The sequence below is a fragment of the Solanum verrucosum genome, unplaced genomic scaffold (assembly GCF_900185275.1).
Source record: "Solanum verrucosum unplaced genomic scaffold, falcon-dt-bn FXZP01000278.1, whole genome shotgun sequence".
NCBI lineage: Eukaryota > Viridiplantae > Streptophyta > Magnoliopsida > Solanales > Solanaceae > Solanum > Solanum verrucosum.
The window spans coordinates 5,392,299-5,409,194 of record NW_026020332.1 but is presented as its reverse complement, the minus strand read 5'-3'; the positions used below and the strand labels follow the sequence as shown (position 1 = coordinate 5,409,194).

At 34.8% G+C, this 16,896-nt stretch overlaps 1 protein-coding gene and 1 pseudogene across 2 annotated transcripts; both read right to left on the bottom strand.

Moving 5' to 3' along the window:
* Positions 1–3,135: 3,135 nt before the first annotated feature.
* LOC125836391 (senescence-associated carboxylesterase 101-like) lies at positions 3,136–6,292 on the bottom strand. 2 transcript variants are annotated; one of them, XM_049515563.1, is made up of 4 exons: positions 6,198–6,292; positions 5,742–6,078; positions 4,397–4,945; positions 3,136–4,239 (listed from the first exon to the last, which is right to left on the bottom strand). In XM_049515563.1, exons 1-4 carry the CDS (start codon positions 6,212–6,214, stop codon positions 3,427–3,429), a joined length of 1,716 nt encoding a protein of 571 aa, XP_049371520.1. In that variant the 5' UTR covers positions 6,215–6,292; the 3' UTR covers positions 3,136–3,426. The 2 variants fall into 2 exon arrangements, with proteins under 2 accessions (XP_049371520.1, XP_049371521.1); XM_049515564.1 differs by having other exon boundaries at positions 3,136–4,236; positions 6,198–6,251.
* Positions 6,293–10,189: 3,897 nt separating this feature from the next.
* Positions 10,190–15,804, bottom strand: LOC125836497 (uncharacterized; annotated as a pseudogene).
* Positions 15,805–16,896: the final 1,092 nt, after the last annotated feature.

Here is a 16,896-nt window from a genome sequence, read left to right as displayed (position 1 = left end):
TATTAAATCAAAAAAGGTAGGGGAATGCTCTTTAGAAAAACAAGTTACAAACTTAGTTGAAGTTGAGTTAGATAATGATATAAACCAAAAAGAAGAAGAAGGAGAGGAAATTAGTGAAAAGTCGGATGTAGATTCCCAAGAAAATCAAGAACTTATAAATGAATTAAATAATCATGCTCCTAAAAATATCTATGATCCTAGTCAATGGAATATTGTTGATACAAAGTTAAGAGACTTATTAGTAGAAAAGAGACCAATTAGAATTACCGACACATGTTTTCCAAAGGATAAATTTTTAAGGCACTTTTCTACTACATATTATTTTCAAAAGTTGGCAAATGGAGAAAGACATGAAAGAAGATGGTTAGTTTATTCCAAAGATTTGAATAAGGTATTTTGTTTTTGTTGTAAGTTATTTAATATGACCTTTAATGCAAAGAATAATAAGTTAGCTAATGAAGGTAGTAGAGATTGGAAAAATCTTACTACTAAGCTTAGAACCCATGAAACAACTAGCCAACATATTATTAATATGAGTTCATGGATTGATTTAGAATTTAGATTGCGTAATAATAAACAATCGATAAAAACATTCAAGACCAAATTAATAGAGATAGAGAACATTGGAAAAATGTATTGTCAAGAATTATTTCCGTCATAAAAACTCTTGGAAGAAATAATTTGGCATTTAGGGGGAAAAATGAAAAAATCTATCAAGAAAATAACGGAAATTTCTTGAGTCTTATTGAAATGATTGCAGAATTTGATCCAATTATGCAAGAACATATTCGACGAATCAAACATGATGAAATTCATAATCATTATCTTGGACATAATATACAAAATGAATTAATAAATTTATTGGCAAGTGAAATTAAGAACAAGATTATTGAAAAAGTTATAAAAACAAAGTATTTCTCTATCATACTTGATTGCACGCCAGATACAAGTCATCAAGACCAAATGTCTTTTATAATACGGAGTGTAGATATTTCGACAACTCCAATAAATGTAACTGAATATTTCTTAGAATTCTTAAAAGTGGATGATACAAGTGGAAAAGGTCTTTTTGAAGTTATTTTAGATGAAATAAAATGTATTGGACTTGATATTGATAATTTAAGAGGACAAGGATATGATAATGGGTCTAATATGAAGGGAAAACACCAAGGAGTGCAAAAAAGACTTCTTGATATAAATCCTAGATCATTTTATACACCATGTGGTTGTCATAATCTAAATTTGGTACTTTGTGATATGGTTAATTCTTGTACGAAAGCTATATCATTCTTTGGAGTGGTACAACGTATATATTCACTATTTTCTTCGTCTACTAAGCGGTGGAAAAATTTAAAAGATAGTGTACCTAGTTTAACTCTTAAATCATTGTCACAAACACGGTGGGAAAGTCGTATTGAAAGTGTTAAAGGAATAAGATTTCAAACTCCACAAATAAGAGATGCTTTATTTAAATTAGAAGAAGTTAGTGATGATCCAAAAATTAAAAGTGAAGCTAATTGTTTAGCAATTTTTGAGCTTGAAAATTTTGAATTTTTATTGGGTATGACTATTTGGTATGATGTACTATTTGCTGTAAATTCAATTAGCAAAAGTTTACAATCAAAAGATATGCATATTGATGTCGCTATAGATCAATTAAGAGGTTTAGTTTCTTTTTTTAAAACATATAGAGAAGAAGGATTTACAAGTGCTATGATTTCGGCTAAGGAAATTGCATTAGAGATGAATATTGAACCTGTATTTCGTAAAAAACGTGTAATTTATAGAAAAAAACAATTTGATGAGAATGTTGATAATGAAATCACAAGATCTCTTGAAGAATCATTTAGAGTTGATTACTTCTTATACATAGTAGACCAAGCCATCTTTTCACTTTAAAATAGATTTGAACAATTTGAAGTATATGAAAATATTTTTGGTTTTCTATTTAGTGGGGAAAAATTGAGATCATTAGATGATGAGAATTTAAAAAAATATTGTCTTAATCTTGAATGTTCCTTAAAACATAGTACTCACTCCGATATTGACGGTTTAGACTTATTTTTTGAATTAAAAGTGTTAAGGGAAATCATAAAACTAGAAGACAATACTCTAATTGAGATACTCAATCAAATAAAAAGACTTGATTCTTTTCCAAATGCTTACATTGCTTATAGAATAATGTTAACAATTCCCGTAACAGTCGCCTCAGCCGAAAGAAGTTTTTCAAAATTAAAAATAATAAAATCTTATTTAAGATCGACAATGTCTCAAGAAAGATTAAGTGGTTTGGCTATATTATCGATTGAAAAGGAATTATTAGAAGAGATTGATTACACAAAAATTATTAACAACTTTGCATCTCAAAAAGCTAGAAAAATAGATTTAAAATAAAAACATTTATAATTTTTTTTTAAGGCCTCTAGTTTGATTTTGGCCTTAGGCCACCAATGGGTTTGAGCCGCCCCTGAGTGAAATATAAATAGTTTGGTGACTTTCTAAGTGAAACATCAATAGTTGGATGACTTTTGAGTTATAAAACAAAGTTGAGTGACTTTCTAAGTAAACAACTTAAAGTTGAGTGACTTTCTAAGTAAACAACGCAAAGTTGAGTGAGCATTTGAGATATTAACTCATTTCTCATGTGTACTTGAATCGCAAAAAGATTTATATAAATGAGCAGACTTTTAGGCACTACTAGGATTTGGAAATGAAATGCTTTTTCTCTGATAACGAGTTACTTGTTCAATGGGGATAGAGAATGGTGTGTTGGATTTTAAGCTTTTAAGTTTATTTACTGATATTCTAACTCCGCTTCTGATTAACGGTTGACCCCTCTAGATGAAGAGGATGATTGTAGGTGAGGTGGACTAGTTTGGCGTTAAATTTCAGTTCTATAGTCTCTTGATTAAATATATCACATGTATATATTGTGTATATCACTGAGCATACCCATATTTTCATGGATATATGTGTATGATATCATGATATATAGGAGATACAAGGGGGATATACATAGATGGAGTCGTTTTCAACCTCAAGTTTTTAATTTGAAGATCAGCTCAAATCCACCTCAAATAGTCTCCAAACAATTTGAAAATTGATATTCAAACTTCTTAAGATATTACGAACGAAAAGTAAAATCCATAAAATTTTCTTCTTTTTTTGGGTACTAAAGATAAAACTTCATTAACTAAACAAGAATGTTACAGGGAGTGTGCACAGACCTATTTGGTAAATGGTAATACAATACATTTTCACATACCAATCTTATTAAGTTATGCAACTGGCGTAGAGTCGCTTATAGAATGCCGACGACTATTTTCCACTTAGTAAGTAAAGGGGAGAGGGAAGCCAGGCTTAGCGATTTTTATAAGGCCGACCACTACATGAGCCGCTGGTGGAGACTGGAGTAGTTAACACTAATTACCATTCTAAGCATAACTCTTGATAATTTCCATTTTCCATGTAAAAGGCCAAAGGCAAATTACTCAAACAACTTAGAATATCTTGCCTATAATCTTTCCACCACTTCATGAAGCTACTCTGAGGCTGGAAAATCTCAGAGGATACTGAATAGCTCCATATCATTTTCATTACATTTTCCCCAAAATTAACCAAATGCTCCGTTGCATTTTCCTTCTCTTCTAGAATGCCTTCTCTCAGTCTTTTGGAATTTATAATAGCTTCCTCCACATATGCCCAAAAGCAAGAATCTTCGGTGAGGCTAACGGACTTCCTTCTATCGTTACCACTTCCAGGTGGGTTGTCTTCTTTCCTCCATTCCTCCAACTTTTTATAGTGCTCAGATCTACCAAGATTTACATAGTCTGTGTTCCCTGATTTCATATAGTATTCAGCTATGTCGAGTGGCTCGACCATCCTTCTATAGTTTGTCCCTGCATACAGCCAACGAGTACGAAAAGTTGTCTCCTCTCTTTGTGGCATATTCTCTACTTCTTCAACAATTGTTTTCCAGTACTTAGTGAGGACTCTTTGGTGCTTGACAATTTCTTGTCTGCTTTTGACAGCATCCCTGCCTCGATTCTCACTGCGTTTAAAACTATCATAGTAGCCTCCTTCTTTCAGTGTTACTTTCTTGTACCACTCTAGCCATGCCATAGATTCTTTCATTTTGTTTAGCTTCTTGCCAGGATCAAAGGCATTCCTCTTCTTTGCAAAAGATTCTTCCACTCTTTTCTTCACTTTAGTCCTTAGAGGGTTCATGTTACTTGTCTGCTGCCACGACAAATATATGCATTATAGAAGTTAGAAATACAGGTTTAGAAACAAGTTTTATGAATGTTATTTCTATTGATTTCATATTCATTCGAACTTTAGCTAAAGAAAGGGAAACTATACATGCTTTCATTTTAGGAGTAAGAGTTTGTTTTACCTGTCCACCAATTCCGATTGCTTCTAGCTGTAGATCAATACCTGCTTGAAGTTGATCCACGCTAGAGTGAAACAGCTGAGAAGCTCCCTTAAAGATTACTCTATCCTTGAGGCGTTCCAAAACCTGCTCATAGTCGAAAGCCAAGAAACGACTGTCCTGGTGTTGGCTATTTAAGTTCATTTCCATCATAATATCCAAAACTGATTCAGGTTCCTCAAAACAGGAGCAGTCTGAATCTGAGCACAGCAGAAACATACCGAATGGATTGTAAATACAAGATTGAGGAATAGAACCAGCAAAGACATTAGTAGGTGAAATTAAAGATCTTGGGATTGGATCATGGTTCGAGACTACGTGCAAGAAGCTTGAATTCCATGATGGACGTTCTGATATGGCTCGTTGCAGGCCACTATCACCAAGAAGAGGTGAACCAAAAGTGATGCAAGTAGGACGCTTATTATTGTCCTTAAGTAGCCAGAGAGTGAAAAGAGATGCCACAGAACCTCCCAAAGAAACTCCAGTGATTATTAGAGGACTGACATTGCCCAACTGCAGTCAATCAGAACGAACAAAACATAAACATGAATATATGAACAACAAGGCTCCTGAAAATCAATGCTTCAGAAGGAAGTAAGTTTTGGTTTCGTAACAGAGTTTCAAGTATTCTATCATGTCAAATTCCAGCATTACCATGCTAACATCAGTCAAGGTATTCGAGATTTTTCTTTTGCTGTTTGTTTACAGAAATAACTGCACAATTACGACAAAGTTTATAGGCGAACTTATACTAATAAAAGGACACATTTCTAATTTGGCAACTAATAAGAAGCTCAGGATTTGTAAATTCAAAAAGAGATTTCTTCTTTAGCACCAGAATCTAACCAATCTAAATGTACCACTCAGTTAGGTTAACATAGTGTATTGACAGTTGAAACCACATAATGCTTCATTTTAAACTTTCCATCTCTCTTTATTTCTTGGAGATATTATGGTCAATAATTCCCATGTCAAGACAAAATAACTAAAATATTCCCTTTGTTTCAATTTCCTTGTCTTGCGTTTCTTTTTAGTTCGTTTAAAAAAGAATCAATGATTAAATTTTTTTGGCAACTCTTTGCTTCTAGTTTTCTACCTAACATGTCTATGATTATAACATTAAACGATATCTTTTACGTAACTTTAGTTTAAGACCACAAAATAAAAAAGTTTCTTTGCATTTTTAAGTTTTGTACCAAGTCAAAACCAAACAAACAAATTAAAACGGAAAAAGTAATATCTAGCACAAGTAAGGAAAGCTCAAGAGAAATCACAAATTTTGCAGAGAAATAAAAGATTATTATAGTACCTGTTCTTTGAGGGCAGAGAGCTCATTCAGTAATGAAGCAAAAAGGGTTATAGCTGCTTTGTTAACTGAGAAATGAGGGTTGCGTTTGGTAGAAATGAACTGAAAAGGAGATTGAGAACCTTCCAGATCTTCTGAAGAGACCATTTCTTTCTGAAGAGTACAAGTAGGAGAGGATACAAAAGCAACAATAGCACCATTTGAATGATATGGGTAAACTTTAACCAAAATTGGATTATTCAAATAAGGATGATTCCTAAGGTCAGAGATTGTAAACCAAGAATGATGAAGTAGATCTGAGCTCACCAACAAATTTGCAAATTCTTGGCCACTACTAAACCTGTGAAACAAAAAAATGAAAAATTGGGTCATGTAAAACAATACAATCTTGAACAATAAAGCAAAAAGATTTGAACTTTTTGTAGTATATGCTATAAAAGAATAAAAATTGCCACTCACATGGAAACTTGGCTCATCTTGGCCTTTGGAGAATTTGAGATATTCCTGAAGGCCTAGCTAACATCTAATATAAATAAGCATAGCAGTAGAAGATATTGTACAAGAAGTTAAAATACAAGTTTGATAAATGAGGCAACAAAAAAGGTTGGCAAATGAGAAAGGAATGAGGAAAGTAGATGTAAAGGACAAGAAGAAAATGCCCAGAAATTGAAGGAGAAGAAGGGAATGGTGGTTTACTTTTTGATTTTTCTTGACTCTCAAGTCTACTAGTATAACTAATACTCCCTTAGTTTCAGTTTACGTGACACAGTTTGACATGAAACAAAATTAAAGAAATTTTAGTCATATGGGACTAAGGGGTCGTTTGATTTGAAAATGAGTTATGATGGGATAAGTTATGTTGGGATTAGTTATGATGGGATAAGTTGTGTTGGATTATTTTTTATTGAGTGTTTGGTTTATTGTATTCAAAATAATAAATTTTAAGAACAATTTATTTGTTTACAAAAATGCCCTTCATTAATGTAAAAAGTGATATAACAAATGGGTTGAAAGAGACATTTTTGTCATTTACCTATTTTATCCCGGGATTACTATACCACCCCAAGAGAGGGATAACTTATCCCGGTATTAATTATTAATCCCGGGATAAGTTATCCCGAACTTGCCAACCAAACAACAAATTAAGCGGTACTATAATTTAATCCCGGGACTATTTGGTATTATCCTTCACACCAAACGATCCCTAAGGGTACACATGAGTACTCGTAAGTAAGAATAGTTTAATTGATTAACTATCTAAACTTTCGATTTGTTGGACAGGATTTTATTTCTACTTTGTAATTCTCTTGCCCCCACACCCCCTGTTTCCTCCTCCCTCCCAATAAAAAAGAAAAAGAAAAGAGAGAGTAGTCGTAATCAGTTAAACTTCTGAGAGGTTTCTCAGCTTTAGTTTAATCATCTTCCATTCTTGAAGACTTTTTTTCTTCTGCAAGTTGAACAAGTCCTACACTATTAAATTAATGCCTAGTGTACTATATAGACATGAATTTGAAAACTTGGGGAGGGGTTGGTGGGAGTAAGAGGATGATTCCATGATATTTAATTTTAAATATGCACGCACTAGCTTTATTTTAAGAAGATATAGTGAAGAGTAATATTTCTTTATATACTTATTATACTTCTTGATATCCTAATATTAAAACACACTTATGGTGTTTCTTGACTATAAGGTAGAATCAATTGAAATATTCAATTTTTGAAAGGAGAAAGGAGTAAACTAGTGGTAGTTTATTTTAATTATAAAATGTAGTACTATTACAACTACAATGATTGTAACATAAAGCAGAAGCGGAAAATTCTACACGTCACGACAATTTTCCAAAGGACATAAACCAACTAATTAGTTTGAAGAAGTTGCATCCCAACTTCCTCTGTATCTTACATTATAACATGAATAGTCTTAACTCATATCATGGAAGAAAACTTTGTGCATGATTCTATTATGGTTAATGAGTGGCTCTGATATTTACACCAAGCCAAATTAGTATTAATACATAAAGGTAATCATATATATATTATTGATCATGGTTAGTAATAGAGTTGTATGTGAACGACAAATGTCATGTATTCATTGATGGTGAGTGTGTTTGTTTTTTCATTGAAATCCTCAAACTTAGTGTGGTATATCAAACTATCATCGCTATAAGCCTATAACTATTGTTTTTATTGAGAAATACATGAGAAAAAAAGGTCAAAAAATAATATTTTACATTCCATCTCATTGTTGAGTGGTCCCTAAATGAGGTCTAAAGAGTACTCATGGAGTGTCAAAACACATTATGTAACTGGTAAAAACATGATAGACAATATAAAATGTGAAATTCTAAAACGATTCAAAAGAATAGATTCAAACTTGATCTAAAATACAAATTAGAGAAACAAGAAGCTGGCATGCTCATTAAACACGCAAAATATGTTTGAAAAAAAAAACATTAAGCCAATTTGGTGATGCATGAGAACCATCTTTAGCCTATCAAAATGTTTGATGTAATTTAAGGATGGTACTGTTCAACATCAAAGTTTCTTAAAGCTAGGAACACATGAAAACTAATTAGTCCTTTAATTACTAGTGTGTAGAGTATATTCAATTACACATAACGAGGATTAGCAAATGTAGCAATTCCTAGAAAAAGTTTCTTGCCTATTTTGATGGTTGTTGTATTTTTATGAGATCGATGTAGGGTGTGTTTGGTATGAAGGTAAATGTTTTTCTAGAAAATGTTTTTCTGGAAAACAAGTAGATTTTTGACTTATTTTCTCATGTTTGGTTGGTGAGGAGAAAATATTTTCCGAAAAAAAAATTTAGTGTTTGATTTTTGAATGAAAAATATTTTTGAGAAATATCTTTATTTTTACTAGAGTTGAAAATAATTTTTGAAATTAAAAATAATTTTTGAAAACAAACTTTAATTTTTTTTTGGGGTGAGGGGGGGGGGGGAATCGAGGGTAGGGATGAAAAAATAAAAATTTGAAGTTGAAAATATTTTTAAAAACAAACTTAAATTTTTTTTGGGGGTGGGGGGCTGATAGAGGGTGGATGGGGGGGCCGGTAGAGGGGAGGGGGTGGGCGGGGGGTCGAGGGTAAGGTGAAAAAATGAAATTTTGAAGTTGAAAATATTTTTTAACAACAAACTTAATTTTTTTTTTTGGGGTGGGGAGGGGGGGGGGTCGAGGATAGAGGTGAAAAAATGAAATTTTAAAGTTGAATTTTTTTTTTTAAAAGTAAACTTTAAAAAAAATTTGGGGGTGGAGGGCTGGTAGGGGGTAGGGGGTAGGTGGGGGGGGGAGTTGAGGGTAGGGGTGAAAAAATGAAATTTTGAAGTTGAAAATATTTTATTAAAATAAACTTAATTTTTTTTTTTGGGAGCGGGGGGGGGGGGGGGGGGGGGGGGCTAGTAGAGAGTGGGTGGTTGGGGGGCGGTCGAAGGTAGGGATGAAAAAAATGAAATTTTAAAGTTTAAAATATTTTTTAAAAATAAACTTAAATTTTTCTTTGAGGGAGTGGGTGGGTTGGGGGGGGGGGGGTTGAGGTAAGGGTGAAAAAAAAGAAATTTTGAAATTGAAAATATTTTTTAAAAATAAACTTAAATTTTTCTTTGGGGGTGGAGGGGCTGGTAGGGGGGTGGGTTGGGGGCTGGTAGGGTGGGTTGGAAGAGAGTTTTGGAAAATGTTTTCCTTAAGTTTTGAAGGAAAGTCATTTTCCTTAAATTTGAGGAAAATGAGTTGATTTGAAAAAATATTTTCCAAAACATATAACCCAACCAAACATGAGAAAATTGAAAAACATTTTCCGGAAAATGTTTTCCTTCATACCAAACACACCCGTAGTGTAAAATAGATTCATTCAGTAATTTTCACAAACAATCAACATTTGACCTCTTGTGCCTATAAATTAAAAAAAGGGGAGCTGAAAGCCACTTGAGTAAAAAACTTGCAGAAAAATAAACGATTGGGTCAATTGTGTTCCAATCACAAGCTTTTTTTATGCACTTTGTACCTAAGTTAATCCAACTTGAGGAATCTTAGTAGCTTAGTTGGTTCGTTACCTAAGCTTTCACCTTATTGATGGAATTTGATTCCCCACGTTATAATCCTCTCCCGGATTTCCCCTTCCACTACCCCAAATGAAGTTGATCAGACTTGAAGGATAACTATCTCAACTGAACAATTAAACCAGTCAGTACCTAATTAATTGAACCTATTGACTCATTACTTCAGTCTGCACAATTTAAAGCTACAAAAAGTAGTTGGCTTATGTAACTGTAAAGCCAAATCTAAGTTGGGCTATCCAGAGTTATAACTAGGTTAATACATGCATATAATCCAGATCATATATCTGTAAGGAGAAATAAATTGTTCAGACCATAAGAACACGTATCGCTTTCCTTGGTAGCATTGGCCCTCCAAAATCCCAAAAACATCAAGTGGGTTCAAGACTGCACAGTATAAGCTACTTCATGTCGATTCCACTTGAGTTTCACCATCTGCAAAAGCAAGCATCCTGTTTAACACAATTTCTCACAAGAAAAAAAAGTGATGATTTGAATCTCAGGGCAGGGGACTAACAAAAAAATCCCTTACTCTCAAGATACATCGCTAGATTTGCCCGCGTATCAGCTTCCGTGTTGAGTTCCTGACATGTTAAATAAGTAACACCTCAGAAATGAATGTAACATATGCAGAAAGGTAACTATGAATGTAACATATGCAGAAAGGTAACTTGAAGAATTGGGTAAGGTGAATATATAAACAACACCGTAGACTCTCATATTGAGCAATGCAAAAAGAAAAAGTCAAATGACATGCTTGGGAAGCATGCACTCGCATCCAGAAACAGATCGATAGAAGAACCATTTTCAGATGGTGCAACACCAAAAATATTGCATAAATTGAACCCAACCTCCGAGTACCCACTGCTTGTCCATCTTTTGTTTCAGGAGTTCTTTTCAACAGATTATACCACACTCATTTATGCAGAGGCATCATACAACATATATTCCCGGGTACTTAGCACATCATATTTTCACTAAACAAACTCTTTTCAAGCAAGAAGATCATAATTATAAAAATGTTGCAAGAGTTGTCCATACTCTTTCTACATGGCTAATATGGAAAGACATAAACTGATCTTTAAGCTCTTCGACAGTCTTGGACAATTCCACCATGTTTTGGTTTGTAGTTTTCCAGATTCCCTGAATCTGTTCCATGAAAAAAAATAGAAAATAAAGTAATGGGTGACTGTAGACCACCAACAAGTAGATTGTAGATCTAGTAAATAAATAAACAGTAATGAAAAATAAACTTAAGTTGGTAAATAAATACAATCCCAGTAAAATGATCAGACAGGCATGGTGAAGTCTAGCTTCAGTTTTTCAACCTTGATCTCAGTGTAAGTTAGAACGCAAATGGGAGGATAACATTCCAAAGAAACAAGGCTCGACATAACCCATTATTCACTTAAACGAGGCCCTGGACATTAAATTAAAATTTGTATGCCTGATGGTTCAGTTAACAGTCCAAGATCCTAACCCATAATTTCGATTAACTCCTTATGCCGCAACACTTCTCAAATCCTATATAGGATTTTACACTCACTCCCTAACCTGTTGCAGTTGATCTCTTATGTTGCAATATAATAAAATATAAAGGGCATCTTGATGCACAAAGCATCCTATGTTCAAGCAGGATATGGGAAACGGCCATACCCTGGGGGGTGAAAAGTAGGCAGTTTACCTGATGCAAGCACCGGTGACTAATTTCACGGCTCAAACCCGTGACCTAGTAATGCAGACTAAAATAACAGTGTTGCAGAAAAGTAAGCTTCTTTAACTAACTGTAAATCTACATTCTGTTATCCCCTTCAACATTAGGGATCCTCCCAAAACCATCTGACCCACAGTGCTCCAGCAAAGCTGTTCAAGGATGAGCTCTCCCATTGCACTTGGCAAGTTATAATACTTCCCACATAATTCTAAAACCAGAAACCTTTTAGCCTTAAAAGAGTTAATTGTATTCACTTTTTAAGAAAGAATGACATTGTATAAACAATTCTCAGGCCACTTTTAAGTTACATTTTTAGAGAAAGCTCATCACAAATGGGCTTGCTAGATAGATTGATTGACAGTGAATTTACACCTATGATCTTTCTACAGATAATTAGGGTATCCCCCTATGGCCATGTTCTAATTGAAGGAATAAAATAAAAAATAGTGTTCCTTAGAGATGGATATAAAAGAAAGAGAATACATGACCTGCATGCAGACAAGTTTTGAGTCCCCTTGAACTTGTATGTGTTTAAAACCTTTCTCAAGCGCATATTTCAGCCCTAAGATTACACCTCTGTATTCAACAACATTATTAGTTGCAAAGCCCAAACCTTCACGCAGCCGATAAACCTAGAAAAAGAGAATTAGAAGTCGAAAAACTGTAAAATTGGGGTAAAAAACTGTCTTCAAACTGAAAAGGGAGCATACCACACTTCCATCTACAGCTCGCAGAACAACACCTGCACCAGCTAGTCCAGGGTTTCCCTTTGAAGCACCATCAAAATTCAAGAATGCATGAAACTGCATGTGGGGGAACTGAGCAGTTAAAAAGGTATTCCAAGAAGCTTTATCAAATAACAAAAAGATATTATTAATACGTAAAAGAATGTTCATATGATCAGAGTAAGACGTTTTGCGCAACTCCTTTTCTGGCAGCAACAAGGAAAACCAGTATAGCACACGTACTAAAGTCCAAAGAAAATACAATGTGTTCTAAGATCAGAGAGTTCCTTAGAATGGAGTTCTACACGTGAATCATATGAATGTGCTTCAATGAAAAATATATTTTACTTAAAGTTATTACTAGTACAGTGAAGCCTGGAAACAATCTTCAACATTTGGAGCTGCACTCAATTTTCACAAAAGTCTTACCTATTTTTATTGAATAATGACATGGGCTATTTTGTCAGTGATATATGCCCTGGAAAAAGTCTACCTTGTATATTCCACATTTGAGAGCATTCATGAGAAGTAGGGATAGATAACTTTGTCTCCCATAATTCAGGAGAACATTATGTTGAGTATGGGGACTGCGGGGGTAGGATTATTATTCAAGACTAACAATTCATTTGGATAATAGCCAAAACTGACCAATTGAGCTTCTTCTTTTGCATGTTCTTTTTCTTTTTTTTCTTCTCCATTTCTCCCTGCATCCTGACCAACCTCTATTAACTTCCCAAACCCAGACACAGTTTCATAATCCTCATTTCTAAAGGGCGGTGCTGAAATTCCCTCCCCAATGCAAAATCATTCTCTCCAACCCCCGGTACTCTTTTTCTTTCTATAACCCTGGTGTCCGAGCAAGCTTGTGCGCACCTCGACTACTCCATCAGAACATGATATCAAAATTCAAAGACAGATAGAAGTTTGACCATCCAAGAAAAACTAGATATTTTAGTACTAGCAATTGAGGCAATGCCGTAATCAATAACTATGTAACGATTCTCATAGAATAAGCCAGCAGGAATTAGTAACTGGACGATATGTGATTTCATTGTTAGCGGCAAATAAAAGGTTGCTCTATTTGAAGCAACACCAGCATTTTACAAGAATATAAGGAACACATGGCAGAGAGCATACTGTGGATAAATAGAACGTGTCACAAGTAACCAAGCAATCTCAAAGCCAAACTTTCATGCAATCACTTAACATATTGGAAAAAAACTAAAAAAGTTAATGTACATCAAGAAGAAATTGTACATTTAAACCGGATAAGATTTTGCTACAGAAATAATTGGCTACAAAAAGAAATTACGCAATAAGTAGATATTGGGGGGTCTACAAGGAAATTGTCTAATTTGACATGTTTTTGCTGAGCAACTGCTGAAAAAGAAGCTGATACAACCATATCTAACTGGAGGGCAGACAGCATACATGGTTAACTAGTTTTAAACAAACATCAAGTAAATTTCAAGTGTAAACAGACCTTCCCTTTTAAAAAGCATTTCCAATATACACAGGACACACATGGATTCTTCATGTTATAGAACAGTAACAAAGACATTTTCCAGTGAATTCACTCTACTTACAAAACAATTTTATTTCCATCCCATAAGGTATTCAGAGACATTAGCGAGCATAACTACACTCATCTGACTTGAACTCGCCAACAGCTATGTCTTTTGTCTTATAGTACCACCAATTGGAGGAATCACAAATCTTCATAAGCTCAACTCAAGGCCTGATTAACTAAATCACATGTATGAAAGTTGAGTTTTGATGATACTTCTAAACTTACTATCAGACTAAAAGCAACTAATGCTAACTATATGTATAACGTTGTTACAAGATGCTCTACAGGCTGCAAACAAATCTAAGCTGAGCACTTGCACTTGTGCTGGGTATATACATCATTCTAGAATTATCATCAGCATCACAAATATATTCCACTAAAGCTCAACAGCTCGAAAACACACAAGTGAATCTATTTATCGTGAAACTACTCTACCACAAATATTTTAAAATGACCAGCATGAAATAGTATTTTTTGATGACAGAAGCAGGGTGACAGATTCTAAAAAAGAGGAAGTGATTGTGAGAAGATCGTTCAATGAAGTATTTTCCATTTAAGAAATGAAAGAGCAACTTGGCAGACCATTCAAGATTTACTTGCATCCTTTTTTCCCTGAAAAATCTTCCCAATAGGTTCATCTTTGGAAGAACCTGATTGCTACAAGATAAGAAAATTAATAATCTCAGTTTCATGACATGATATTTGATTGGAATACTAGCAGGACATGCAGATGTTTCTTCAAATACAAGATCCACATTGCACTAAGATTGCTAAAAACAGACAAACATGAGAGCAAAGACATTGCGATTATTATTTACCGAGAAATCTGTAGCCTCCTTCGCTTGTTCATAATTATCCTCGGATAAACTGACTTATTGACCTTGATTGTGATAGGGTGGAGATTGGTTGCCTTGCTGGTACATAGGGGCTCTTGATGCATTATATGCTTGTGAAGAACCGGCTCCCCTATTCCCTTGGTTGTTAGCACTCCATCCTTGTTTGTTTTGTTGGTTGTTCCACCCATGATTTGAGTTCCACTGTTGGAGTGGTCTCCATAGATCATGATCCTGACCTCCTTGGTAGTTGGTTCTTTGTTCTTTTGGCCCTCCTTGATAGCTGCTCACGTAATTTGCATCCTCCTCTTGGTCTTGGACATGATATATTGCTCCTGTAATTGCCCACTTTAGCTTTTAACCACGTGGACCTTGTGTGCCATCATCTCCGCTATTAGTTTAGTCAAAAGTGTCATTTGGGTGGAAAGTTGGGCTATGGTCTCATCTCTGTCTTGGGAGATTGTGGAATTTGAGGACTCATAGGACACATCTCTCCATTTATTGTCCCATGCATGTGCTTGCTTAGCCACTTGGTCCAATATTTTACTCGCCTCGGGAAAAGTCAAGTTTAGGATTGCTCATTTGGCCATATTATCCGCAAAAAATTGATTCTCTAGGTTCAAAGTATAGTAGAATCTCTGCAGAAGCGACTCATCTGTGCAACGATGTTGAGGACACATTCTAATACACTTTCTATACCGCACTCATGTTTCATGTAGTCTCTCATGTGGCTACTGTTTGAATGTCGAAACACGACACCTCAACTCCACAATCACTCCCCGGGGAAAGAATTCATCCAAAAAGGCCTCCAAAAGCTCATCCCAATTGTGGATTGATCGTGCTGGAAGATCATCCAACCAAGATCTAGCTTTCCCTTTTAAGGAGAAGGGGAAGAGCCTCAACCTGAATGCATCATCAGAAACGTTTTTCTGTCTGTGCAAGGCACAAACAAGCAAGAAATTCTTGATATGGAGATTGGGGTCTTCATGAGGTAGTCCCCCAAAAAAACCCCTGTTTACCAAGAATTCGTACAGGTACAAGAAATTGAAATCAGCTGCTAAAATTGGTGGGGGAACTATTGCACTGTCATAGATATGGTTCACAATCAAAGGCTCACCATCCCCTTCCCCTTTCTCTTGTACATTACTTGTCATTGTACTTGCCTGCAGAACAAATAGAAGAAACCCTAGAGAATGGAGAAAGGGAGTGAAAGCATAGTAAGAAAAATGTGAATTATTACAGAATAAGGAGCGGAGAATGATATGAGAACTCCGTGCTAAGTGGTAATGGAGGATCGTAATTGTGTGTTGTGCTTTTGGGTCTCCTCTTACATCACTTGTTGAAATACCGGAGCTGTTCCCTTGGGCCTTCTTGGCGGGAAAAGATCACTTGAACTCAAAAAGGGAAATTATTAAGATACTCTCTTATTTTCATATCCTCAATTTATAACTACTAATTTGTACTTCTTAATAACTTCCAAGGTGGAGCTAAGTTGGGATTCATGTGTTGGAACGAACTAGTAGTTTTTTTTAAAAAAAATTGTATTTGTATTAGAAAATTAAATAAATATATACTTATATTAACTTGTGAACTCACTAACAAAATTGATTGAGGACTCAAGCCTAAGTAAGGGATCACCATGGAAATACTCTCCATGCTAGAGTTGTGGGTTCAAAGTTCAAACCCTACTATCTTAAAGGTTCTCCTTTTGAGTTCATTTCTACCAAACTCAACCCTCATTTCTCAGTTAACAAAGCAGCAATAACCCTTTTTGCCTCACTACTGAATGAGCTCTCTACTCTCAAAGAAAAGGTACTATAATATTCTTTTATTTATCTGCAAAAAAAATCTCGAATACCTTGACTGATGTTAGCATGGTAATGCTGGAAATTTGACATGACAGAAGACTTGAAACTCTGTTACGAGACCAAAACTTTCTTCCTTTAGAGAGTTCAGAAGCATTGATTTTAAGGTGTTACATACTTTTGGCTGCAGGAACCTTGTTGTTCATATATTCATGTTGATATTTTGTTCATTCTGATTGACTGCAGTTGGGCAATATCAGTCCTCTAATAATCACTGGAGTTTCTTTGGGAGGATCTGTGGCATCTCTATTCACTCTCTGGCTACTTAAGGACAATAATAAGCGTCCCACTTGCTTCACTTTTGGTTCACCCCTTCTTGGTGATAGTGAACTGCAACAAGCCATATCAGAATGTCCATCATGGAATTCATGTTGAGTTTAG

Bases quoted from the DNA above. Each gene is read 5' to 3' on its own strand.
- LOC125836391 (XM_049515563.1), bottom strand. The intron at 4,946-5,741 runs GTACTATAATAA...GATTGACTGCAG, and splicing joins TCTCTGCCCTCAAAGAACAG to TTGGGCAATGTCAGTCCTCT. The intron at 4,240-4,396 runs GTAAAACAAACT...TTGTCGTGGCAG, and splicing joins CAATCGGAATTGGTGGACAG to CAGACAAGTAACATGAACCC.